Genomic DNA, 27,462 nt, shown 5'->3' on the forward strand with positions numbered 1-27,462 from the left:
TTCCTCATAGTCTTCATCTACAAGGGGAAGAAATTGAATTAACTACTGTCTCTCGTTCCTTCCGGCTCAGAAATGTTTACTTTATGATAAGCAATAGTTCTTTAAGAAGATGAACTAAATTCAATAACAGTGAATTTTTGTCAGTTTCAGATTTCTTTTGTATTAGAATTTTGTCAAATCAAGAGCTCCTTTATAAGAAACCTGTTGGTGAGTCATGGAAATCTTTTCACACCAAAGTGTTAGGCATAGTGGCATTTAACTTACAGACTTTTTCCCCTCTTCCCTCAATGGAGTAGCCTAAATACCGTTATCCACTAGATGGTGCTCTTGGACAGCAAATTTATTTGAGACGGTGGGTTTCCAAATGAGGTAAAACAGTTTAAACGGTTTGAGTCACCAGGAGAATTCCTTTCCGTTTTGTATTTTTATCATGTCAGGATATCATTTATTTTCAAATAACAAATCGTTCAAAGCCAGAACACTAACTGCCTAAATTTCACATCCAAGGCAAACATGTCATCCTAGACAGGTTTTGACGCAGAGAGAGAGCTATTGGCTTGTAGGATTGTGACTTTCAGGTTTTAGTTCTGTGAAATAAGGCTTCTAGGTAATCACAACTCATTTATCTGCTAGCATGTTATGGCTGCTCTTTTTTTTTTTTTTTTTTTTTTTTTTTTGAGACGGAGTCTTGCTCTGTCGCCCAGGCTGGAGTGCAGTGGCTGGATCTCAGCTCACTGCAAGCTCCGCCTCCCGGGTTCATGCTATTCTCCTGCCTCAGCCTCCGGAGTAGCTGGGACTACAGGCGCCCGCCACCTCGCCCGGCTAGTTTTTTTGTATTTTTTAGTAGAGACGGGGTTTCACCGTGTTAGCCAGGATGGTCTCGATCTCCTGACCTCGTGATCCGCCCGTCTCGGCCTCCCAAAGTGCTGGGATTACAGGCTTGAGCCACCGCGCCCGGCCTATTATGGCTGCTCTTTAGTGAAGCACGTCAGCGCGCATGACCCCAGAAGTTGTCATCCGGACAGGAGGTGATGGAAGGACAGCTTTACTGGTCACATTGCATCCAGAATGTTTCCGTTAGTTCTGGAAACTGTGTTTTCAGAGGAGCGTTGCCAGAGCTGCACAGCTGGGATGGTGCAGGAGTTGTTGGAAGAGCAGTTAAAGCCCATGTGGTTGTTGCCCCTGAGAATGGTGCAAGTAAGAAGGTTAGGTGGGATCGCTGTGGGAAAATTCAGTCTGCCTCTGGAATAAGTTTCTTTTTTGTTGTTGTTTTTTTGAAATGGATTCTCGCTCTGTCCCCCAGGCTGGAGTGCAGTGGCACGACCTCGGCTCACTGCAAGCTCCGCCTCCCGGGTTCACGCCGTTCCCTTGCCTCAGCCTCCCGAGTAGCTGGGACTACAGGCGCCCGCCACCACACCTGGTTAATTTTTTGTATTTTTAGTAGAGACGGGGTTTCACTGTGTTAGCCAGGATGGTCTCGATCTCCTGACCTTGTGATCTACTCGCCTCGGCCTCCCAAAGTGCTGGGATTACAGGTGTGAGCCACTGTGCCCGGCCATCTCTGGAATAAGTCTCTAAGGAATACATCTGCCCCAGAGCAGATTGGGCTGCCACTTGAGGTAAGGAAATACTGACCTTGGAATGTTCACATAGAGACTATCTGATATTCTGTCAGACATAGTTTAAAAATTTGGGTTGGGTTGTGGCCAGGTATGGTGGCTCCTGCCTGTGATCCCAGTACTTTGGGAGGCTGAGGTGGGCGGATCACCTGAGGTCAGGAGTTCGAGACCAGCCTGGCCAATGTGGAGAAACCTCGTCTCTACTAAAAATATAAAATTAGCTGGGCGTGGTGGCACGTGCCTGTAATCCCAGCTACTCAGGAGGCTGAGGCAGGAGAATTGTTTGAACCTGGGAGGCGGAGGTTGCGGTGAGCCGAGATCACGCCATTGCACTCCAGCCTGGGCAACAAGATGGAAACTCGGTCTAAAAAAAAAGAAAAATCGAGTTGGATGGGATGTGAGTAGAAATGGTCATTTCTCTTTTCACTCTTCTCTACCTCTCGACTGTTAAACTTCGCAGTTGAAATATACTTAAATGTTTAATAAACTAGTAAATTGATAAATCAACAAATATGTGTGGAGGACCACTCTGAGTGATCAATGGGGTTGTGAATCATTTCAGCAATGGTGGGTGTTGGCCAGTGCAAGGAGCTCACTGGTTCGCTTGAGAGTCATGAATGGTTTCCCTGAGGAATAAACAACACACACTATATGGGCGGAAGCCTGGTGGATGGCACAATTACTCTGCACAGTAGGAGTGTAAAGAGGTGAAGATTACTGGGCACTGGCATAGTCCACAAGATTGTAGTGAGAATACAGGGCATTAGGGCATTATGGACCTTAGGCATGGTGAGCAAGGTGAGGGATGAGGAACCTGAGCCTATTTTGTGAATTTGGGATGATTGGCATGCCTTGAGGGGCAGATTTCTGTGGGAAAGTATTAGGGACACAGCAGTGAGAATTACTGAAGGAGAAAGAACATGAAACTCAGGTGAAAAGTGAGAGTTTTAGTGCTGAATTTGGCTGGTGAACATAAAGTCATTGACAATTTCAGCTGCAAAGAATTTTGGAGATCATCTGGTATAATAGTCAACACATTGGTAGATGAGGAAGCTCAGACTGAATGTTAGGGTTTATGCTATATGACTCCTACTTAGTGGCAGAGCTGGGAGACCCCCCTTTCCTATTCTCTCTCTACTCTTTCAGATAGTCACCAGGAAGGATGGTTAGAGCTTGAACACTGTGTATACTCTAGAGCTCTTCTTGTCTTGGATTGGTGTCTGTTGAGGCCTCTGCTGTTCAGAAGGGCATTTCCCCTGCAACCCAGCCTTGCCTGCAGATTTACAGAAGGGCTTTGATAAGGTGCATCTGTTGGAAGCCCAGTTCCTGCTTTGGGCCTGCCGTTTTCCATTTCATAAAAAGGAATGTGAAGATAATTTAGGTTTTATCTTTATTATAGTTTTGTAAGATATAAAAGCCTATGATTTTTTCCTAGGGGGAATTTATAAATAGAGTAGAAAGATTCAAGTAATTCTTGTCAGAAAGGAACCATTCATCTATAACTTCACCTAGAATCTGTTTTGCAGATGATCAAAAATATGGGGCAATGTTTCTGTACCAAATTTTTTGTGTGTGTTTTTCTTACTACAGCAAAAAACGTAAAACAACTTACATGTCACAAAGGAGAAGTACAGATACAAATTGTTAAAGCCATGAAGTAATATGTACAATAAAGTAAATGTTAAGAAAATGTTTGTAATACAATGGTGTGTGAGGAAACCAGGATAACCATGTATAGATATATCTCCAAGATTTTGGAATGCCCACTCTGGATTTCCAGTATTGCTTACAATCTCCGTCATAATTCATCCACTTGCCCAAGGGTAGAGAGCAGCAGGTCTGGCTGAGATGAGGGAGATCGTGGAGCTGCTTCCCACACCCCAGCATCCTAGTATGGTTTCCTCAAAATAAGTCACCAGTTGTCAGTGGGCTTTTGGGGGTCACTGGTGCAGAGTTAGAGTCATGAATGCCAGGAGTCTGATTCTAAATATATGCTAGTTACAACAAGTTTTTAAGAGAAAGATGTCACTAAAGTGATGAAATGGTTTTCTCTTCTTTGCAGATTTATATGTTTGATATTTTAAAGTTTACTTTCCAAATGTCCTGTAACGATGAAGTATGGTTTCATATTCAGGAAAATTATTGTTAGTTTTCCTTTTCCATTGAAGGAATAATGTGCCTATGTGTATGATCCAGAATTTTATTCTGTGAAGAATGAAGAATGAAAATGAGGCCACTAGAAATACCTTAGGCTGTTTTTCTTTATGAAGAATAAAAGGGAAACTCAATAGCACCAGCCCTCTGCCATGTGTTATGAGAGTGTGTTAAATCTGACATTGCTTTAAGAAATAGCAGCTGTAGAGAAAATGAAGCAAGGTAGAGAAAACAAACAACTGGGAGAAACCGAAGGAAAAACCACAGAGTGGTATAGAGGAATTGGGAAGAACAGGTATGTTCTTTATTTAAACTGAAATTTTCCAGGTATTAGTGGTTAAGAAAAGGCTCAAGTATAGCCCATACTTGGCTACCATTCAAAAATTAAGTGGTATTCACTTTTCCTTTTGTTGGGTCACATTAGTGTTGTAGACTCTTATGTTTTTTTCTTATTTTAATCCACTAGTCAGTGGGGGAAGTGGGGATCTGTGGATTTGTTTACTAACGAGGAAGTATATCAGTTAGACATTATTCTGCTGCCGGTAATAAAGACCTCAGAATCAGTGGTTGAAACAAAGTGGGCATTTAGTTTTCTTTTGTGTAAAAATTTGAGGTAAGTAGCCTAGGTTAGGGCCAGTGTGTTGGTCTGTGATGTCATTATAGACCCATACTCCTCAATTCTTCTGCTTTCTTTATGATGAGATCTTTTTTTTTTTTTTTTTTTTTTTTTTTTTTTTTTTTTTTTTTTTTTTTTTTTTTTTTAAGACGGAGCCTCACTCTGTCGGCCAGGGTGGAGTGCAGTGGCATGATTTTGGCTTACTGCAATCTCCGCCTCCCTGGCTCAAGTAATTCTCTTGCCTCAGCCTCCCGGGTAGCTGGGATTATAGGCATATGCCACCACGCCTGGCTAATTTTTGTATTTTTAGTAGAGATGGGGGTTTCACCATGTTGGCCAGGCTGGTCTCGAACTCCTGACCTCAGGTAATCCAGCCGCCTCGGCCTACCAAAGTGCTGGGATTATAGGCGTGAGCCACTGTGCTGTCCTATGATGAGATCTTTACCTTCATGTTCTCCTGGTAGATGCCTGAGCCCAATAATTGTGTCTGAATGTCTTACGGAAGGAAGAGGGAGTGAGACTGAAGGGCACAAAGGGCTTGTGCCTGCTGAGGTAGCCCTTCCAAGCTCTCTTCTGGAAGCCCTACTCAGTGATGACTGCTCACCTTTCGTTGGCCAGAACCCTGTACTATGACCATCCTTAGCTGTAATTACGAGAAGCTGGAAATGCAGTTTTCATTCAGCTATATTTTTCTTCCTATTAAATGAAGTTCGTTATTAAGGAAGGTGAAACTAGATCCTGAGTACTTAGGCAGTCTCTGCCGTAAAAGTTTATTATAAGCCACGATGACTTTGAAATGCTGTGTTATACTGTATTATGTACAATTTAAAGACTTGAATTTGTTGGCTGGGCGCGGTGTCTCATGCCTGTAATCCCAGCCGTCTGGGAGGCCGAGGCGGGCGGATCACAAGGTCAGGAGATTGAGACCATCCTGGCTAACACGGTGAAACCCCATCTGTCCTCAAAAAATACAAAAAATTAGCCGGGCATGGTAGTGGGCACCTGTAGTCCCAGCTACTTGAGAGGGTGAGGCAGGAGAGTGGCGTGAACCCGGGAGGCGGAGCTTGCAGTGAGCCGAGATCGCGCCACTGCACTCCAGCCTGGGTGACAGAGCAAGACTCTGTCTCAAAAAAAAAAAGTTGAATTTGTCAAGGGGCTTAATAGTCTAGAAAATGTGAATAAAGTAGTACAGATTATTCTTTTTCTTTTTTTTTTTTTCTTTTTTATGGAGGCAGAGTTTTGCTCTTGTCGCCTAAACTATAGTGCAATGGCACGATCTCAGCTCATTGCAACCTCTGCCTCCTGAGTTCAAGGGATTCTCCTGCCTCAGCCTCTGTAGTAGCTGGGATTATAGGCGCCCACCACCACGCCTGGCTAATTTTTATATTTCATTTTAGTAGAGATGTTTCACCATGCTGGCCAGGCTGGTCTTGAACTCCTGACCTTAAGTGATCTGCTTGCCTCGGCCTCCCAAAGTGCTGGGATTACAGGCGTGAGCCACTGTGCCTGGCCGTAAAGTAGTACAGATTATTGTGTTTTAAATTTTTCGTATATAAAAATGACAGGTTCTGAGCATGGGATATGACTGTTTTAGTAAATGTTGAGATAATTGGTTTCCTTTAAAGAGGGGCGTCATATGGTTTGGGTCCCCTTTAGGATTTTCCACAAGAGCCACACGTAGATATGTAAAATAAAATTAATATTTCTGTTTAGTCTGTTTTTTTTTTTTTAAAAAAAATGCATATCTGTGAGTATATCCTGTACTTCCTCTATACCAGTATTTTTTAAAACATCTTCTTGACAGGGAGCGTTTTAAAAAAAATAGGAAATTTAGTTACCAAATTACTGACTTTCCTAGGTATTGGGAGATAGAGGGAAGTTTCTCCCTCTCTGATTATATAAAAAGTGTGTAGTGAGAGTTGACTTTCTGGTTTATCGTTTGGCCACTTGGCTTCGAAACAATAGAGCCAGCATGGCTTAGAATTTTCATTCTCACGCTTGAACCCCGGCCCTGTGATTATGAGCTGTGAGGTCTTGGCAAGTTATCTGTCTTTGCTGCAGTCCCCTCATTTATAAAACAGTGTTGATAATAGTTGATAGTAGTGTTTAGCTGGCAGGACAAAATGAGGTGACATAAATAAAACACCTCGTACAGGGCCTGCTCCCTGGTATGTACTGAGTCAGCGTTAGCTGCAGCAGGTGGCAGTACTAAAGCAAAGCAAGACAAGTCTCCAGGCCTTAATGAGATAGTTACTCACCAGCTGATTCTGATCGAGAGACTTGTGAAGAATTCTGTTCTGCGATTGCCATTTTAAGTTTGTCCAGCCTGCAGCCCTGTGATTTATACTTTTTTATATCTGTCAGAGCCATGAAGAATGTTTGTTTAGGAGTCACTGCTTAAGAAAATGCTTCTGCTGTTTTTAAGAAATATACCACTATCTTCTTGTCAGTAAGATCCTGCCGTGTGCGGTGCCAGAACAGAAGTGACCTCATGGGATATGACTCAAGAGGTAGTTCTTTCTTTTTTTTTTTTTTTTTTTTTTTAAGACAGAGTCTTGCTCTGTCTCCTAGACTGGAGTGCAGTGGTGCAATCTCGGCTCACTGCAACCTCCATCTTCTGGATTCAAGCAGTTCTGGTGCGTCATTCTCCCAAAAAGCTGGGACTACAGGCATGCGCCACCATGGCCAGCTAATTGTATTTTTAGTAGAGGCAGGGTTTTGCCAGGTTGCCCAGGCTGATCTCGAACTCCTGAGCTCAAGCGATCTGCCCGCCTTGGCCTCCCAAAGTGCTGAGATTACAGCATGAGCCACCGCGTCTGGCTGATAGTCTCTTTGTCATGATTTTAAAAATCATCTTGTTGGCCAAGACCACGTCTGCCCCGTGAGCACAGACCCTCGCCCTCGCTTTTCTGCCACTTGTCCACACCCGCTGCCAGCTCACCACAGACGATGATATTGCTGTGCCCATCGTCAACAATGACTCCGGCATGTGCAAGGGTGGCTTCGCAGGTAACGATGCCCCCCGGGCTGTCCTCCCCTCCATCGTGTGGCACCCCAAGCACCAGGGCGTGATGATGGGCATGGGTCAGAAGGACTCCCATGTGGACGACAAGGCCCAGAGCAAGAGAGGCATCCTGACCCTGAAGTGCCACATCAAGCATGGCATCGTCACCAACTGGGATGGCATGGAGAAGAACTGGCACCACACCTTCTATAAGGAGCTGCGTGTGGCTCCTGAGGAGCACCCCATGCTGTGACCAAGGCCCCCCTGAACCCCAAGGCCAGCTGCAAGAAGATGACCCAGATCATGTTTGAGACCTTCAACACCCCAGCCATGTACATGGCCATCCAGGCCGTGCTGTCCCTGTATACCTGTGGCTGTACCACTGGTATCATGATGGACTCTGGTGATGGGGTCACCCACAGTGTGCCCATCTACGAGGGGTATGCCCTCCCCGATGCCATCCTGTGTCTGGACCTGGCTGGCCGGGACCTGACTGACTACCTCATAAAGATCCTCACTGAGCACGGCTATAGCTTCACCACCACGGCTGAGTGGGATTTCATGCATGACATCAAGGAGAAGCTGTGCTGTGTTGCTCTGGACTTCTAGCAGGAGATGGTCATGGTGGCTTCCAGCTCCTCCCTGGAGAAGAGCTGCGAGCTGCCTGACGGCCAGGTCATCACCATTGGCAACGTGCGGGTCTGCTGCCCAGAGGCACTCTTCCAGCTTTCCTTCCTGGGCATAGAATCCTGTGGCATCCATGAAACTACCTTCAACTCCATTATGAAATGTGACGTGGATATCCACAAAGACCGTATGCGAACACAGTGCTGTCTGGCGGCACCACCATGTACCCTAGTGTTGCCAGCAGGATGCAGAGGGAGATCACCTCCCTGGCGCCCAGCACGATGAAGATCAAGATCATTGCTCCTCCCGAGCACAAGCACTCTGTGTGGATAGGTGGCTGCATCCTGGCCTCGCTGTCCACCTTCCAGCAGGTGTGGATCAGCAAGCAGGAGTATGATGAGTCTGGCTCCATCGTCCATCCTCCAAATGCTTCTAGGCAGACTGTGACTTAGTTGCGTTACACCCTTTCTTGACAAAACCTAACTTGTGCAGAAAAGAAGATGAGATTGGCATGGCTTTTTTAGGTTTTGTTTTGTTTTGTTTTTGTTTTTGTGTTTTTGTGGTTTGAATCAGGATTTAAAAACTGGAACGGGGGGTGACAGCAGTTGGTTGGAGCGAGCATCCCCCAAAGTTCTACAATGTGGCTGAGGACTTTGTTTCTTGTTTGTACATTGTTCTTTTTTTTAATAGTCATTCAAATATTGTGAGATGCATTGTTACAGGAAGTTGTTTGCCCTCCTAAAAGCCACCCCACTTCTCTCTAAGGAGAATGGCCCAGTCCTATCCTAAGTCCACACAGAGGAGGTTTTGTGTAAATTATGTAATGCAAAATTTTTAAAATCTTTGCCTTAATACTTTTTTATTTTGTTTTATTTTGAATGATCAGCCTTCGTGGCTCCCCCTTTTGTCCCCCAACTTGAGATGTATGAAGGCTTTTGGTCTCTCTGGGAGTGGATGTAGGCAGCCAGGGCTTACCTGTACACTGACTTGAGACCAGTTGAATGAATGCACACTTTAAAAGTGCACACCTTAACAAAAATCGCCGGGTGCGGTGGCTCATGCCTGTAATCCCAGCACTGTGGGAGGCTGAGGCGGGTAGATCAGCTGAGGTCAGGAGTTCAAGACCAGCCCGGCCAACACAGTGAAACCCCGTCTCTACAAAAAAAAAAAAAAAAAAAAAAAACAAACCCCAGAATTAGCTGGGCATGATGGCAGGTGCCTGTAATCTCAGCTGCTCGGGAGGCTGAGGCGGAAGAATCGCTTGAGCCCGGGAGGCGGAGGTTGCAGTGCGCCAAGATCGTGCCATTGCACTTCAGTCTGGGGGACAGAGCAAGACTCTTGTCATAAAAAAAAAAAAAAATCAGCTTGTTGAAATGTGGTATTTGATTATATATGTGCAACATATTTAAGTTTTAAAGCACAATGATTTTGAATATTCCAAACTCACCCAGTAGTCAACAACTGCAACATTAACAACACTGCTCAGGGACCACTCTCTTGTAGTCCTTTCCTGCTGTGCCACTCCCATCACTCTGGGGTGGCCTGAATTTTGTGTTTGATTTCTTACTTTGTAAAAAATAGTTTTCTCAGGCATGCACATATTTTAACACAATATGTTTAGTTTGGCGTACTTTTGACCTTATTAAAAATAGTATCACTTTATGTAGTTTTCTGGGACTTTGATATTTTTCACCCAACAGTATTTCCCAGTTGATACATACTATTTTGTAAGCTATTGTAATGATCATTCATTTTCTTTGCTGTATAATATTTTACTTTGTGAATATACAACTCTTTTTATTCTGCTGCCAGTGAACTTTTTTTTTCTTTTTTTTAAAAATAAATATTGCTGCTATGAACACATCTCATACATGGTACCTGGTCTACACATGTAAAAGTTTCTTGAAAGTATTTACGTAGGAATGGAAATGCTGGCTCATAGAGTGTTTAACTTTACCAGATACTGTTGAATTGCTTTACCAGATACTGTTGAATTGCTTTTCTAAGAGTTTGTATCACTTTATATTCCTTTAGCACTGCGTATCATTTTTGTTTTTTTTGAGACAGGGTCTTGCCCTGTCAACCAGGCTGGAGTACAAGGGTGTGATCTTGGCTCACTGTAACCTCAGATTCCTGGGCTCAAGTGATCCTCCCACCTCAGCCTCCTGAGTAGCAGGGACCACATACTTGCACCATCATACTCGACTAATTTTTATATTTTTTGTCAAGACGGTGTTTCACCATGGTGCCCAGGCTTATCTCAAACTCCTGGGCTTGAGTGACCGCCTGCCTCAGCCTTCCAAAGTATTAGGATTATAGGCGTGTGGTACTGTGCCCAGCTTATAATCATTATTAAGACAGCTTTATTGAGCTATAATTTATATAATACAAAATTCACCCATTTTAAGTGTATACTTCAGTGATTTTCATGCAGCCATCACCAGTCTAGTCGCAGAACATTTCCAACAGCTTTAAACAACATTTTAAAAGCTTCTTCATGCTGATCCAGTCTTTACACTTAATGTATTAATACTTGATGTCATTCCTGTGCCTGTAAAATATGTCATGTGAATTTGCACCTCTCTGATTAAAAATGACTTAGAATCTTTTCATGTCTTTATCGGCCATTCATATTCCTGTCTTTATGAACTGTCCCCTATTTTTCTATTAGGTTGTTTGGCTTTTTCTTTATTTGGAATTCTTTATTTATTCTGGATACCAAAACTATGCCAGTTACATTTGTTGAATTATTTGCTCCAGTTGTGGCCATTCTTTTCACTATTTTGTTTGTCTTATTTACAGTATCTTTTAATGAACAAATGTTTTAATTTTAATTTTGATAGATTTTTACTAATTTATTTAGTTTTGTTTTGTTTCTCATTGTTCCTGGACTGATTAGATTCTGTCTTAGAATGTTGGGTATTCTATCCTCAGTGTTGCTTAACTTACCTTTCAGACTTTCAATCTCATTATATTTCTGTACTGTACTATGTTAATGTCCTAAATATTATCTGTTGGTTAACTACTTTTCTTGCTTGTTAATACTGGTTAACTGCTTCTCTTATTTAACTCTTTCACTGAGTTTTTAGTTTAATAATGATATATTTCTTTTTGATTTCACCTCTCCCTTCAGGTTGGACTGGACATTCCAAATAGTTTATTTTTCTTTGCTTGTCTTAGTGATTCCATTTTTTATTTCTTTTTTTTTTTTTGAGACGGAGTCTCGCTCTGTCACCCGGGCTGGAGTGCAGTGGCCGGATCTCAGCTCACTGCAAGCTCCGCCTCCCGGGTTTACGCCATTCTCCTGTCTCAGCCTCCTGAGTAGCTGGGACTACAGGCGCCCGCCACCTTGCCCGGCTAGTTTTTTGTATTTTTTAGTAGAGACAGGGTTTCACCATGTTAGCCAGGATGGTCTCGATCTCCTGACCTCGTGATCCACCTGTCTCAGCCTCCCAAAGTGCTGGGATTACAGGCTTGAGCCACCGCGCCCGGCCCCCATTTTTTATTTCTTTAAACATTTCTTATTCCTTGACGACAGAATAAGACAATTCAGTATTGGTGGTCCTACCTGAGGGGCTGTTCTGAACAATTTGTTTGTTATTTCTGCTGTCTCTCTGCGGTGTTGGCTTTTTTCCCTGGTACGCACAGTGATCTTTGTTTGTATGCTTAGACTTGATCTTAATTTGTGGAATAATTCTGGATCTAAATGTATGATTCTTTTTTCCTAAGAGGATTGCAGTTATTTCTCCCTGGAACCAGGAAACTCCATTAACTTCACACTATCAGTAGTCTAGACTCAAGGTGGGAGTCTCAAGCTCTCTGCAGTCTTTTATTTGACTGGACATTTTCCCCCTTTTTTCTATGTCCTTTTTGTACTCATATTTTCCTTTATCTTTTTATGTGGCACTTTCACTGCAGAATTATTTTGTTTCTTTCAAAACTTGCTATACGATGGTTATTGTTGAGAATTCTAGAACACAAAGCACTGCTGTAAAATCGTAGGTATTTGATGTATAAAAATGCAAAAGGGAAAATAGTTTCATTTTAAAATACAGATTTAGGGAATGTAAAACATTTATAGAAAAAAGCAGCAAAAAAGCTATCATGTCAAACATTGTAATTAACTATAAGCAAAATGTACTCCATATGGGCCTAATCTTACTGTGTAAAGATCCAGGGAAATCCTCAGTCTATTTTAAAGTGTAGACCACAGCTTTCAATTTAGGTATTAGAAGGCTATTTTCTTTTATGGAGAAAAGACTACACATTCTGGTGTGAAATGGACTGAATTTTGAAATCTTTAAAGAACTAACCAAATTTTATTTTTTTCTCCATGCATGTTACCTTTGAAACTTCAAGGTCTTGTTCCAGCTGTATGAATTTGTGGCAGTATTTTATATTAGCCTAGCTTTAAGTTGCCAGCACAGTAGTAGAGTTTGGTGGATGGTCTTTTCTTTAAAGACACAGTCTTCTAGTCTAGGCTTGGATAAGAGTCCCAAAACGGGATGATACAAGTCAAATGAAGAAAGGCATAAATTTGTCTGTTATTTTCCCTTTGACACAGGGTCTCATTTTGTTACCCAGGCTAGAGTGCAGTAGCACCATCATTGCTCCCTGCAGCCGTGACCACCTGGGCTCAAACCATTCCCCCACCTCAACTTCCCTAGTAGCTGGGACTACAGGCACGTGCCACTACGCCCGGCTATTTTTTTTTTTTTTTGGACAATTTTTTTTTTTTTTCTGGTAGAGATAGGGTCCCACTATGTTACCCAGGCTGGTTTTGAACTCTTGGGCTCACCCCGTCTCTACTAAAAATACAAAAAATTAGCCGGGCGTGGTGGTGGGCGCTTGTAGTCCCAGCTACTTGGGAGGCTGAGGCAGGAGAATGGTGTGAACCTGGGAGGCGGAGCTTGCAGTGAGCTGAGATCACGCCACTGCACTCCAGCCTGGGGGACAGAGCGACACTCCGTCTCAAAATAACAACAACAACAACAACAACAACAACAACAACAAAAACTCTCGGGCTCAAGCAGTCCTCCCGCCTTGGCCTCCCAAAATGACGTGAGTTTACAGGCGTGAGCCACCACGCCTGGCCAAATTTGTCTTATATTTTTTATTTAAAAATTTTAAGTGTTTTTACACTTAAAAATTAAGAAATGGCTGGGTGTGGTGGCTCACGCCTGTAATCCCAGCACTTTGGAAGGCCGAGGTGGGCGGATCATGAGGTCAGGAGATTGAGACCATCCTGGCTAACATGGTGAAACCCTGTCTCTACTAAAAATGCAGGACATTAGCTGGGCGTGGTGGCAGGTGCCTATAGTCCCAGCTAGTTGGGAGGCTGAGGCAGGAGAATGACGTGAACTCGGGAGGCAGAGCTTGCAGCAAGCCGAGATTGCACCACTGCACTCCAGCCTGGGCAACAGAGTAAGACTCTGTCTCAAAAAAAAAAAAAAAAAAAAGAAAAAAATAAGAAATGTGGCCGGGCACGGTGGTTTGTGCCTATAATCTCAGCACTTTGGGAGGCCAAGGCAGGAGGATCACTTGAGGTCAGGAGATCAGCCTGGCCAACATGGTGAAACCCTGTCTCTACTAAAACAAACAGAAATTAGCTGGGTGTGGTGGCATGTGCCTATAGTCCCAGCTACTCAGGACGCTGAGGGCAGGAGAATTGCTTGAACCAGGGAGGTGGAGGTTGCAGTGAGCAGAGATCGCGCCATTGCACTCCAGCCTGGCTGGCAGAGTGAGACTCCATCCCTCCCCTCCCCGCTAAAAAATGGGGGAAAAAAAAAAAAAGCTGCACAGTAATGTGTTAATGAGAAACACCGTGTCACAATGCTGAAATATAAAAATGAGACCAATACCAGTATTTATGAAGGGATTTTTTACAAAGAGTTATGATGTACTGGACAGACAATACATTTGCTGTTGAGGAGACTTAACTGCTCTGTTCTAGTTTCCTTTTTTTTTTTTTTTTTTTTTTGACAGGGTCTCCCTCTGTCACCCAGGCTGGAATGCACTGGCACAGTCATGGCTCACTGCAGCCTTGACCTCCCAGGCTTAGGTGCTCTTCCCACCTCAGCCTCCTGAGTAGCTAGGACTACAGACATGTGCAACCATGCCCACCTGATTATTGTATATTTTACAGAAATGGGGTTTTGCTATGTTGTCTTGGCTGGTCTTGAACTGCTGGGCTCAAGTGATCTGCCTACCTTGGCCTCCTGAAATGCTAGGATTACAGGCATGAGCCACTGCACTTTGGCCCGTGTTCTAATTTTCTCTTTTTCTTTCTTTCTTTCTTTTTTTTTTTTTTTGAGACAGAGTCTTGCTTTGTCACTCAGGCTGGAGTGCAGTGGCTCAATCTCGGCTCACTGCACCCTCTGCCTCCTGGGTTCAAGTGATTCTCCTGCCTCAGCCTCCCTAGTAGCTGGAACGACAGGCGTCTGCCACTATGCCTGGCTAATTTTTGTATTTTTAGTAGAGATGGGGTTTCATCATATTGGCCAGGCTGGTCTCAAACTCCTGACGTTGTGATCCGCCACCCCCCTCGGCCTCCCAAAGCGCTGGGATTACAGGTATGAGTCACCGTGTCCAGCCCTCAGTTATAATTTTCAAACAAGGAGTCCTGTAAGTTACTGACTGGGCACCTTCCTTTCATCTGTAAAATGAGATGGTGTTTTGCTTTTGTTTTCCTAGCATGGAGGTTATCCCACCTCTTGTTTCTTTCCAGTTATTCTGTGTGAGATGGTGGAGCATGCCATGTAGTTAGGTAGAAGACATGTCCCCAGCTCTACAGTTAGCAAGCTTTGAGAGAGGTAATTTAAATGGGTGCTAGCTATGTCAGCCCTTGGAAAGACCAAGAGCACATCTAAATGTAACTTGGTGATGGGCATTTTTGTAGTGGAAGAAAGACTGTAGTCCCGTCCATTTGTATATTCTTTTTGATGACTTCATTTGAGTTACGGGGTAGACCTGGAAACTTGAGAATCTTTAACAGGTTCTTTCAGTATTTTCTCAGATTCTTACAGAATCCAGGTAGCAGATCTTCTTTTTTTAATAATTGGATTTTCTAATGAAGTGGTAGTTCCCCCTGTGAATTCTTGCATTTCAAAAATTTTTGTTGGTCGTTATTGGCCCGGTTTGGAGTTGGCTCTGTGGCACTGAAACTCAAGAGGAACATGGGGGCTCCTAGCTTTGTTTGGAAATCAGCCCCATGAGGATAATGTTGAAGGTGCTGAGGGTGACAGCAGGAAATGGGAAGGATGTTGTTGAGGATGGAATGTAGAATGATAACTGTGAAGATATGGAAAGACTTAGAGAGTGGTTTTAACCTAATTTTGGGGAACAAGATTCATATAGACTTTTTCTCTTCTATTATATGGAAAGTACCATAAAAATATTAGTAATAATCATGTATGTCAGTTGATCAATTTTTCTGTAGCCAACTATGCTTTTATGTACAACAAAGGAGAAAGCAGCCCCTAAAATATGCCAGAGTGAAGAACACACGTTTTGTGTGCTGAGTTGGAAGTGTTTCTGTAGTCATCCAGGGCTTCTTTCACAGTCTCCGTGTTGATATTATAGCAGTTTCTCAGGTTTCTGGGCAAGTGACTATAGCTATTCCACTTGGTGGACAAAGTAGAATGCATTATCAGGCCATCTTTGGTGCAGTTCACAGAATTGTCGCCTGTGCCTGGCAAATGGCTAAGTTCTAGCAGACCCTCCCTGCCATTCTGCTGCCTCACAGAGACTCCTCTTAAGAAGTTACACAGTTTTGTTCAGGACTGTGCTAGATCCTACTTATCCTGGTGCTGGTTATTCAGTTTTCATAATTGCTCAGGCTTTGTATTTTGCCTTTTTTCTTTGGCTATTTGCATATTGGTTATGGAACCAGAGAGATAAAACATGCGCATAGAGTGGATTCCTGTTAGGTTTCTGCCACTTGTACAGTCTCGCTCCAGTTACTGGACACGTTTATGGAGTAACTGATACAGCTGTTTAGTATTGGACAAATAAGTGATTCATTTTAAAGTAGTAAGCTCAAAACCACTAACTTCATATTTATAGCCTGTCTCCAAAACTCCTTCCTTTATGCTTTTAAAATTGCTGTAATAAGTATGGACTCTTTAATGCTTGCTACATTTTTTGCAGATTTGGCCACAGATTTATTTTCTTTTATTCACGTTTCTTTTTTTCTTTTTTTTTTTGAGACGGAGTCTCGGTCTGTCATCCAGGCTGTAATGCAGTACCATGTGATCTCGGCTCACTGCAACCTCCGCCTCCTGGGTTCAAGTGATTCTCTTGTCTCAGTCTCCTGAGTAGCTGGGATTATAGGCCCACACCACCATACCTGGCTAATTTTTTAAAAATTTTTAGTAGAGATGGAGTTTCACCGTGTTGACCAGGGTAGTCTAGAACTGACCCCAAGTGATCCGTCCGCCTTGGGCTCCCAAAGTGCTGGGATTACAGACGTGAACTACTGTGCCCGGCGTGATCCACATGTTTTTAAAAGTTGGTTAATGTCACATAAAATTGGGATTTTGGGCTTAAAAAAAATCAGAAAATCTGGCAGCATTCCCAGTGACTGAGTAATGGCTGTCTCCTTTAGACAGGATAGTATGTTGTGTGCAAATACACTTCACCCCCATACCCACCATTTTTGACATACACCTGGCGGCCTTCACTAATTGCCGTTACCTGCCTGGCTCTTTGGGCACCTGAGTTTGTAATTCCTGCTTTATTACTGAGCTCTCCACTTCCTGCTGTGCTCTTGTACTCTTTGTTTTTTGTTTTCTTTTTTCTGAGACAGAGTCTCGCTCTGTCAGCCAGGCTGCAGTGTAGTGGTACATTCTTGGCTTACTGTAACTTCCGCCTCCTGGGTTCAAGTGATTCTTGTGCCTCAGCCTCCCCAGTAGCTGGGATTATAGGCATGTGCCACCATGCCTGGCTTATTTTTGTATTTTTATAGAGATGAGGTTTCACCATATTGCCCAGACTGGTCTTGAACTCCTGACCTCAGGTGATCCTCCCATCTCTGCCTCCCAAAGTGCTGGGATTACGGGCATGAGCCACTGTGCCTGGCCTCCTGCTGTGCTCTTTGGAACAGGATACTGACAGCCCTCTTTGAGGTGGAATGGGCTGTGAACCCGTCGATGCCCCTCAAAAAAGCTGTGGTCTGAACCCTCTCCCTATCTTTTTTTTTTTTTTTTTTTTGAGACGGAGTCTCGCTCTGTTGCCCGGGCTGGAGTGCTGTGGCCGGATCTCAGCTCACTGCAAGCTCCGCCTCCCGGGTTTACGCCATTCTCCTGCCTCAGCCTCCCTAGTAGCTCGTACTACAGGCGCCTGCCACCTCGCCCGGCTAGTTTTTTTGTATTTTTTAGTAGAGACGGGGTTTCACCATGTTAGCCAGGATGGTCTTGATCTCCTGACCTCGTGATCCACCTGTCTCAGCCTCCCAAAGTGCTGGGATTACAGGCTTGAGCCACCGCGCCCGGCCCTCTCCCTATCTTTTAAAGTGAAAATTTTAGGCTGTTGTGGGTAGGGGAACCATCGTGGGGAAGGATGGTGTGCAAAAAATGTGAAAAGAAACTTGGTACTGTTACCACTCCAGATACATGGAAGGATGGTGCTAGGAATACCAACAGAAAGTGGTGGGAGAAAGCTGAATGAAAATAAAGCTTTGATTTCAAAAAAAGCAAGATTTGATCCATATGGAAAGAATAAGTTCTCCACTTGCAGAATTTGTGGAAAGAATAAGTTCTCCACTTGCAGAATTTGTAAAAGTTCTGTGCACCAACCAGGTTCTCATTACTGCCAGGGCTGTGCTTACAAAAAAGGCATCTGTGCGATGTGTGGAAAAAAGGTTTTGGATACCAAAAACTACAGGCAAACATCTGTCTGGATGTATTGATGGAATTTCTGGCTTTCTAAATGATTTTACTTTCTGCCTTGAATTTTCAAGGCATAGATGTCAGTTTAAAGAATGTGTTTTAAGATAATTAAGTTTAAACCAGAGAATTTGGTTGTTACTCATTTTGCTCTAATGTTCTAAACAGCAACAGTGTAACTAGTCTTTTGCCGTAAATGGTTATTTTCTTTATGAGCATTTTATTGAACTAAGTGGCAAATTCCATGAAATTATTTATCAGTTCTGTATGCACTTTTAATTAATATTATTCATATAATTCTCCCCCGCCACTTTATTTATTGATACTGCAAAAGTGAGAAGGAGATAATAGATACTTTGCTCTGAATTTGGCATCCAGAGTTAATAGTTCTCCCCTCACTCCCTTACTGGTGTCACAGTTATTAGAATCAGCAGCCTCTTAACTAATTGCAGTTTCATAGGATAGATAAATGTTTCAAGCCGTTATTGCTGAATGGTTCTTGAGTTATTAACCTAGACCCAAATCAAAGACCAGTGGGATTTATGATGTTTTTTATTTGTTCTTGCAGCCAAAGTGCCAATTCCTTTAATATGTGACCAAGAACACAAGGAACATCCATATGTCCAAATAAATACACTGAATTTTAGGGAAAAAGAAAACGAAAATTTTAGTTAAGCAATTTTTCAAAATATTTTTACTTGTGTTTTGCAATCCTGTCTTTACAACTGTCCTATAAGGTAGGCATGTGTGGATTTATGTCCTGTTGGGAAGCCTTAGGGCTTTTTCTACTTCTGCTAGGAAGGATGTATTTTCTTGAAAACAGTTTCAGTGAAAGACTGGACTTTTCCTGTGGTCCTTTCAAGGGAGCCACAGTCCTCTTGGGGCCCAGTTTGTAGCATTGAACCCTGGGCACAGCTTTGCCTTGCAAGGCCATTGAGAAACCGTCAGATCCTATAATTGGTTAGTGGTGGAGCCACCATTTGGTTGGAGAACTTTTGATTCCAGTGCAGCATGGTGCTATTCTGATACTGGGTTACTCTTTCAGATTGAAATTCTTCATTCCATTTTACTATTTGCTGGGTGAGTGCAGCAGTGACACGGTTTTCAAAAGTTTACTAATAATCTATTTTTTGTCTAAAAAAACCACTTTTTATAGTATTTGATGAACATGCCCTCTTTTTCTTTTTGAGACATCTTACTCTGTTGCCTAGGGTGGAGTACAGGGTCACAGTCGTGGCTCACTGCAGCCTCAACTCTCTCCTCAGCCACCTCCTGAGTACCTGGGGCCTGTGGCATGTGTCACCACACCCGACTACTTTTTAAAATGTTTGGTAGAGATGAGGTCTCTCTCTGTATTGCCCAGGATGGTCTCAAACTCTTGGGCTCAAGTGATCCTCCTGCCTCAGCCTCCCAAAGTGCTGGTATTACGGGCATAAACCATCATTTTTACATACTTTAAAAAAAGCTTATTCTCTGTTTTTCAGTACATTTTATAGTTTTATAAAGTTTGATTGAGTCTTCTCTTTTGTCTTCCTAGTTTTAATCCTTTAGATTATCTTCATTTACAAATATCTTTTGTTGTTTTAATTGCTTCTAATTTACACTGTCTCTTTTTATTTTTAGGTGACATAATCAAATTAAATATGTGTATTTTGACAATAAATGTGACCATACTCCAGCCACCCCTTCACACACCCTGGGTTCTCTGATGTGGTCACAGTAATTTTTTGTTTTACTGACTTACATTTGCACTATAACGTTTAGGGAACCGCCTATCATAATGCTTCCTTTAATATGTTGTCCCACACAGCACTGTTTTACATGATGTAAATGTGTTATACAAACAAGCTTCCATGGTCAAATGATTTTTGGGAAATGCAGAGTTAAGCAGAGTTACACAGGTTTCCTTATGGGTGTCTTTGTAGGGGGTCTGTCAGCACTGTGACTGTCTGAGAGCTGCAGTCAAAGAGGACAAACTTTTTTGGTCTCGGCATCTGATAGGACTGATATTTCTTTTTTTTTTTTTGACACGGAGTCTTGCTTTGTCGCCCAGGCTGAAGTGCAGTGGCATGATCTCTGCTTACCACAACCTCCGCCTCCCAGGTTCAAGTGATTCTACTGCCTCAGCCTCCTGAGTAGCTGGATTACAGGTGCGCACCACCATGCCGAGCTAATTTTTGTATTTTTAGTAGAGATGGGGTTTCACCATGTTGGTCAGGCTGGCCTTGAACTCCCGACCTCAGGTGATCCGCCTGCCTCGGCCTCCCAACGTGCTAGGATTATAGGCATGAGCCACCGCGCCCAATCTAGGACCCATATTTCTAATGTTGCATCGGAAATATTTTGGGAAAAATTGAGCTACTATGATTTTTGCATTATTTCTTTGTGTAGGTGGGAATGGTTCATTGTTTCTCGAGGTTTCTAACATGGCATGTTGCTGCGTTGTTCCCTTTAGTTTTGCAATAACTGAGTGCAGTCACTGGAGAGTCCAGGATGGCCTGGTTGAGGCACTGAAGATTTAGGAATGCATTGATTGATTGATTGATTGATTGAGACAGGGTCTTTCTCTGTCACCCAGGCAGAAGTGCAGTGGCGCAATTACTGGCTTACTCCAGCCTCGACCTCCTGGGCTCAATTGATCCTCCCTCCTCAGCCTTCCATGTAGCTGGGATTATAGGCACAAGGCACCACACCTGGCTAATTTTAAAATTTTTTGTAGAGACAGGGTCTCACTGTGTTGCCCAGGGTGGACTTGAACTCCTGGCTGAAGTGATTCTCCTGCCTTGGCCTCTGAAAGTGTTGGGATTACAGGCATGAGCCACTGTGCCTGGCCTAGGAGTGCTTTTAAACTGCTGTCTGATTCCTGATAGGAGGAAGATACTATCACTGATTGAAAGGGAATATCCCTGATAAAGTTCTCAGTTATACCTATGTGCACAAATCGTGGTCCAGTTGTGAGTTGTTTCAGAAAACAGATGCAGGGTACGTAAAGGAATGGGGCAGGACAGGCTCCAAGTGGGTAATTGGCGTGAAAGGAGCAAGGGGCCGGGGGATGTGAACTCCTAGGCCTAGGACTCCAGTCAGTCCACTGGAAGTCAGGTGAGTTATGAATATTGCTCATGTGCCTGCTGAACATGTATGGGAGAGTTTCATTCGAGGGAGGCAGAATCCAGGAGGAGACTTTTGTCTGTGAACTTGGGCTGGTGTGCAGCCTTTCTGCTGAAGCCTGGTGGAATTAAGCTTTGAACAGTTCGGCAGATTCTCACTTGTCATTGTGGGGCTTGTTTGTAGCTGGGGTTTGGAGACTGCTTTTACGCTAAATCATTCCTGTCACGAGCTCAAGTGAAGCAGTCTGCGGTATAAGCCTTGGTGACATTTGTGTAGAGTGGCTCTGCCCCTGGTGAGAAGAATGCAGCAGCTTCACGTGTTTGCTGCTCCTGAACCTTAGATCTTTGTTGACAGTGATGCTGAGAGAAGAGGATGATATATCGTATTTTAAAAGGATCAGAACGAAAGCATAAACCTTTAAAAAGGAAGGTCCAGGAGTCAGATAGATTTAGGTTAATCACTATCACCTACTTCTAGCTAGGAGTATTAATTTTTTCATTTGTTCATTTGGGAATAACATTACCCATTTTATAGGATTGTTTAGAATAAATGTAGCATACAAGTATGTATAGTGTAATAAGGTAGCATATGGTATAACACTTCGCCTTAATGATAACTAGGTGTGTTTTTGGTCTAAGTATATGAGACAGACCTGGTGCTCTTCAGAAGAGCCTTTGTGGAGCCTGTTTTTGGAGTCAGCCAACTAGTTGAATAGTAGAGAACAAAAATTGGTGAAAGAATTTTGAAGCAATAAGATTTATCTCCCTCTGTTGGTTATTCTTAATATTTGTACAACTGCTTAATTGAAATTATGAGACTTTTTATTTTAGCAAAAGAAATTACTTTTCAGCAACCTTGCCTTGCTGAGAAGAAACTGCTGCAAATATGTTATTTGTCCATTAATGGGGAGAACTTCAGTAGTGAACTTAAACACATTTTATTAAACATCACTTCTCACATGCTTGACTTGTTTTTGGGAGACTGTCCAGTAAGATTTGCTAGAGAATAGTGGTGATATTTATTATATCAGTTCTAAGAATTAAATTTTATTTTATAAAAGTTTATTTTCATTTAGCTTATTCACTGCTCCGAGCAACTCTAGGAGGGTACAAGAACCCTTGTGTTTCCATGAAGAAAGACTTGATGCTCAGAAAAGCTCTGTGACTTTCTCCTCAGTGACCTGCAGAGCTGGGGTTATAATCTAGGTCTTTTTGTCCAGCACTATTTGATCTCTGCCCTCTTCCCCTTATACCATGGGTCTAGGATGTCAAGGGATTCAACCTTGGTTATTTTTAAAAGATAGTGGCAGTCAGAAATAAAACTTAGATGTCTCTATATGTAGAAATTTTAGAGAAATAGTTTGTGTCTAAATTTGCAAGCTCATTCGGTTTAAAAATGGTTCCTATAATATGGTGCTCATTTATTACTTCAGATTTTTACTTCAGCTCATTTATTGCTTCAGTAATGACTTTTAAATAGCACTCTATTATTAGGGTGATTGGACTGAAGTCTGATTGGACTAGAGTTAAGAGATTGCATCACTATAAATAGAGTGAGATAAAATATTTTACATAATGTGATTGAAGTTTTATGAGGTCTCAAAAGTTGGAACCTAGGATCTTCTCTAAACGGATACTTTGACCAGTTTCAAATAACAAGCTTCTCAGTGTGCGGCTTACGTTGTAGACAGAGTGGCTACTTAAGAGAATTTGGGAATTAAATTATGTCCTTTGGCATGTTCAGTTGTGTTACCAGAGTCAGAGTTTCATTAGCTGCTTCATCAATAGTTTTTTAACCCCAAAGCTTTAGAAAGTAAGATTAGCACACTAATTAGAAAATCATTTAAAGACCAAAATGAAAACAGAACAACTCTAAAAGCTTTTAGTGTGTTCAGGAAATGTTAGAAGTGGTCATATGTGAAGCCATTCGTATAGTTATTGGAGAGGACAACCTTTGGTAGACATAGATGAATTTAATACCCTTCTTTTAGTTTTTATTTTTAAAATAAACATGGGGTCTTGCCATGTTGCCCAGGCTGGTCTTGAGCTCCTGGGCTCAAGTGATCTGCTTTCCTCAGCCTCCCAAAGTGCTGGAATTACAGGCATGAGCCACTGCACCCGGCCAATGCCCTTCTCTAAAAGTGCATTAGCACGAAAAGGTTGGAATGGCTTTAAAGGCATTTCAGTTTCCCCGTGATTACATAGGAATGTGCCTAGTCTCTGTTATTTAGAATTTGATAAAAATATATGGGAGAAATGTATAGTTTGTAAAAATTTCTAAGCAGTTGTGAACTGTAGTGAATTCATAAGTGATTGGCTGGGTGCAGTGGCTCACGCTTATAATCCCAGCACTTTGGGAGGCCGAGGCGGGTGGGTCACTTGAGGCCAGGAGTTCAAGACTAGCCTAGGCAACATGGTGAAACTCCTGTCTCTACTAAAAATATAAAACATTAGCTGGGTGTGGTGGCCTGCACCTGTAGTTCCAGCTGTGTGGGAGGCTGAGGCATGAGAATTGGTCAAACCTGGGAGGTAAAGGTTGCAGTGAGCCAAGATTGCACCACTGCACTCCAGCCTGGGCGACAGAGTAAGACTCTGTCTCGGGGGAGGGGAGGGGGCGGAAGATTGTTAAGTTCTAATCAGTTCTAATCAAACCAGAATCTTTTCCTATCACCTTAACTCCTATAGTAGTGACTCTAACCTTCCCTTGCTCTGCCATCACCATCCGTATTGGGTTACTGTTATAAAACTACATTATTCCAGCAATTTTACCAAAGTTTGGATAATTATTTTTAGTAGGCATTATGTGTTTAAATTTTTCCACTAACATAAGAGGTTAATATTTAGTTGAAGCATTAGTAGAAGCACAGTGATCAGTGGATACTGCCAAAAGTTTTTCCAATAATTAGAGTGGAATTTTGAGGAAACAGTGTATTACATGCTAAGATTGAATGGATGGGGATGGGAGAAGGATAACAGAAGACATATTTTGCTGTTGGTTTCTTGATATGATGTGTGATGGTGAATATTACCTCTAAACTAATGTGCAAAGAAATCTCAAGAAAACCCAAATCTAAAAACCCCCAAAACAAAAAGGTGTGCCAAAGAGGGAAAGCCCATGCCAGATCATCTGCTTTGAATCAATAATTTTTTGCTGACAGCCAACTGGGGAGTGGGACTGTAATTTTCATTTCCATTTGGTATCAGGAAGCTATTTGGTATAAATTTCTACCAAATAGTTATATGGAACCCCATTATGCTGGTAGTAATCTTTAATAATAATGGATATATGTATGTGGCTCTTGAATAGGGACTGTTTTATTTTTCAATTTTCAGTGAATTAGAATATACAGTGTAATATATAATTTTGGTGGATAGTGGTTTGATTAGTAAATGCTATCTTTCATGGTTTGGTACAATTTGACTTCTCTCTCTTTTTTTCTCTGTCATTCCAGGGTGTGGATGAATGGAACATAGCTCGCCTGAATACAGTCTTGGATGTGGTTGAAGAAGAATGTGGCATTTCTATTGAGGGTGTAAATACCCCGTATCTATATTTTGGCATGTGGAAGACCACGTTCGCATGGCACACCGAGGACATGGACCTCTATAGCATTAATTATCTCCACTTTGGAGAGCCCAAGTCTTGGCAAGTTACTCGTTTAATATTCATTTGCTTTGGAGTTTTGGAATTTGAGCATCAGGCACATATTGAAGAAGATTTTGTTCTTTGATTTGGTGGATTCAGATTTATGTGAGCTGTAAGGAAGTTTTTGACCGTAATAATTAATTGTCTTCTATTCTGTCCGGGATTGTGCTTGGGAACCATAAACCCCATGGTGATTTGTACAGTCATGCACTGTATAACAACGTTTAGATCAATGATGGACCGCATATACAATGGTCATCCTGAGTTTACAATGCAATTGGAAAACTCCTTTTCCATGTTTAGATATGTTTAACTACATAAATACTTTGTAAATAAGTACTTTGTGTTAAAATTGCCTACAATATTTAGTACAGTACAGATTTGTAGCCTAGAAGCAATAAGCTATGCCATATAGCCTAGGTCTGTAGTAGATCCACCATCTAGATTTGTGTAAGTCCACTCCATGATGTTCACACAATGGTGAAATTGCCTTACAACGTGTTTCTCAGAAAGTATCTCTGTTATGATGCATGACTGTGTATGTAAAGTTGCCTGTAGTCCATTTTGTGAGCCATGAATTGGTAGATAATTTAGGCTCCAAGAATTTGTTAGGCATCTTTACTTCTTTGAGCATTTGTTGGATTAGGTATGTGGGAGGTAGTTAGAAGTGAAGAGTTGCCTTCCTCGGTGTAGTTTCAAATAGTCTTCATGATCTTCTAGTTCATCCTCCTCTAATTATTTTTATTTTATTTTAATTTTTTTTGAGGTGAAGTCTTGCTCTGTTGCCCAGGCTGGAGTGCAATGGTGCGATCTCGGCTCACTGCAACCTCCCCTTCCCGGGTTCAAGCAATTATCCTGCCTTAGCCACCTGAGTAGCTGGGATTACAGGCCCAGCTAATTTTTTGTATTTCAGTAGAGACAGGGTTTCCCTGTGTTGCCCAGGCTGGTCTTGAACTCCTGAGCTCAGGCAGTCTGCCTACCTTGGCCTCTCAAAGTGGTAGGATTACAGGCATGAGCCGCCACACCCGGCCAATTTTTAAAATTTTTTATTTCTATTTATTTATTTTTTCGAGACAGGGTCTCACTCTGTTGCCTAGGCTTGAGTGCGGTGGTGCGATCTCAGCTCACTGCAACCTCTGCCTCCCGGGTTCAAACGATTCTCCTGCCTCAGCCTTCCGAGTAACTGGGATTACAGGTGTGTACCACCACGCCTGGCTAATTTTTGTATTTTTAGTAGAGATGGAGTTTCACCATGTTGGCCAGGCTGGTCTCAAACTCCTGACCTCAGGTGAACTCCCCGTCTCACCCTCCCAAAGTGCTGGGATTACAGGCGTGAATCATCCGCACTTAACACACGGGGCCTGGCTATAGGATCGATGCCCTGTAAAGAATTCTTGTATTGAATCAGGAGAGTGTTAAACTATTTTGGATCAATCTGTTTAAGGGCAGGCAAGGAAACATTTAATAAAAAAGATTCTTGTCTAGGCCAGGTGCGGTTGCTCATACCTATAATCCCAGCTCTTTGGGGGGCCAAGCTAGGCGGATCACTTGAGCCCAGGAGTTCAAGACCAGCCTGGGCAACGTGGCAAAACTCTTTCTAAAAACAAAAATACAAAAATTAGCCAGTCATAGCGACTCACGCCTGTAGCCCCAGCTGCTCGGAAGGCTGAGGTGAGAGGATCACTTGAGCCCGGGGAGGTCAAGGCTGCAGTGAGCTGAGGTGGTGCCACTGCATTCCAGCCTGGACAACAGAGGGAGACACTGTCTTTAAAAAAAAAAAAAAAAAAAAAGCCTAAAAGGTAACTATTAAGAATACTAAGTTTCCTGAGTTGCTGTACATAGATATGTACGGCTCCAGGTGGAAGCTCTGAGGCATACATTTCTAGCCACCGTGTGTGGCAGGTTTGCGGAGTTAAGTGTTCACGAACACAGGTTTGTACTGAAGAGACTTGAAAGCAGCTGATGATTTATTTGAACACTTCTGGCTTGAAGGTTTAGGGGAAAAGTATCCTTAGAGTAAGCGGATAGAAAACTGCTTTGACAGTCAGTGGTAAAGTATTATTTTCTTGGAATGAGTATGAACTTTGGAGCCAGAAGTCCTGTTTTAAAATCCAAATCTGTCACTTACTGGGAAGGACTTAGGGCAGATCACTACTTTCCTTTCATCAGGAGTTTCTTTCACTGCCAAATGGAGGCATGATTTATTCTTTGTCTACTTAAAGGACATCTAGGAGGGTCCAGGTATATACTGTGTATAAAACTGCTTTGTAAACTGTAAAGTATTATACAAATACTCATAATTACTATTATTTTAATAACCGTGAAAAAAATTTTTTTTTTAGTCATAGTAGTTCAAGTCTGAACTTCCCATAGTGTATGTATTTATCATAGAACAGGAGTTTCAGTGATTAAAAAAAAAATGTGATTCTCCCTTCCAAGCCTCTTGTGTGAGTAAGGTTAACTGCTAGAGGATACAGAATTCAGATGGTACCTTTTTTTTTTTTTTTTTTTGGAGGCGGAGTCTCGCTCTGTCGCCCAGGCTGGAGTGCAGTGGCTGGATCTCGGCTCACTGCAAACTCCGCCTCCTGGGTTCACGCCATTCTCCTGCCTCAGCCTCCCGAGTAGCTGGGACTACAGGTGCCCACCACCTCGTCCGGCTAGTTTTTTGTATTTTTTTTAGTAGAGACGGGGTTTCACTGTGTTAGCCAGGATGGTTTTGATCTCCTGACCTCGTGATCCGCCCGTCTCGGCCTCCCAAAGTGCTGGGATTACAGGCTTGAGCCACCGCGCCCGGCCTCAGATGGT

General features: G+C 42.6%; 1 protein-coding gene and 1 pseudogene across 8 annotated transcripts in view; both read left to right on the top strand.

The window, feature by feature from the left end:
* The window catches only part of KDM4C (lysine demethylase 4C), a 419,898-nt gene that overhangs the window by 72,634 nt on the left and 319,802 nt on the right, over window positions 1-27,462 (top strand). For all 8 annotated transcript variants that reach the window (XR_004053916.1, XR_004053917.1, XM_030919239.1 and 5 more), the window contains exon 5: window positions 24,464-24,657. Coding sequence is in view for 6 of the 8 variants with exons in the window: in XM_030919239.1 (XP_030775099.1) it covers window positions 24,464-24,657 (194 nt within the window). In the remaining 2 variants the exon portion in view is untranslated. The remainder of the gene's footprint in view (window positions 1-24,463; window positions 24,658-27,462) is intronic.
* LOC104657672 lies at window positions 7,362-8,575 on the top strand (annotated as a pseudogene).

The sequence above is a fragment of the Rhinopithecus roxellana genome, chromosome 16 (genome assembly GCF_007565055.1).
Source record: "Rhinopithecus roxellana isolate Shanxi Qingling chromosome 16, ASM756505v1, whole genome shotgun sequence".
Taxonomy (NCBI): domain Eukaryota; kingdom Metazoa; phylum Chordata; class Mammalia; order Primates; family Cercopithecidae; genus Rhinopithecus; species Rhinopithecus roxellana.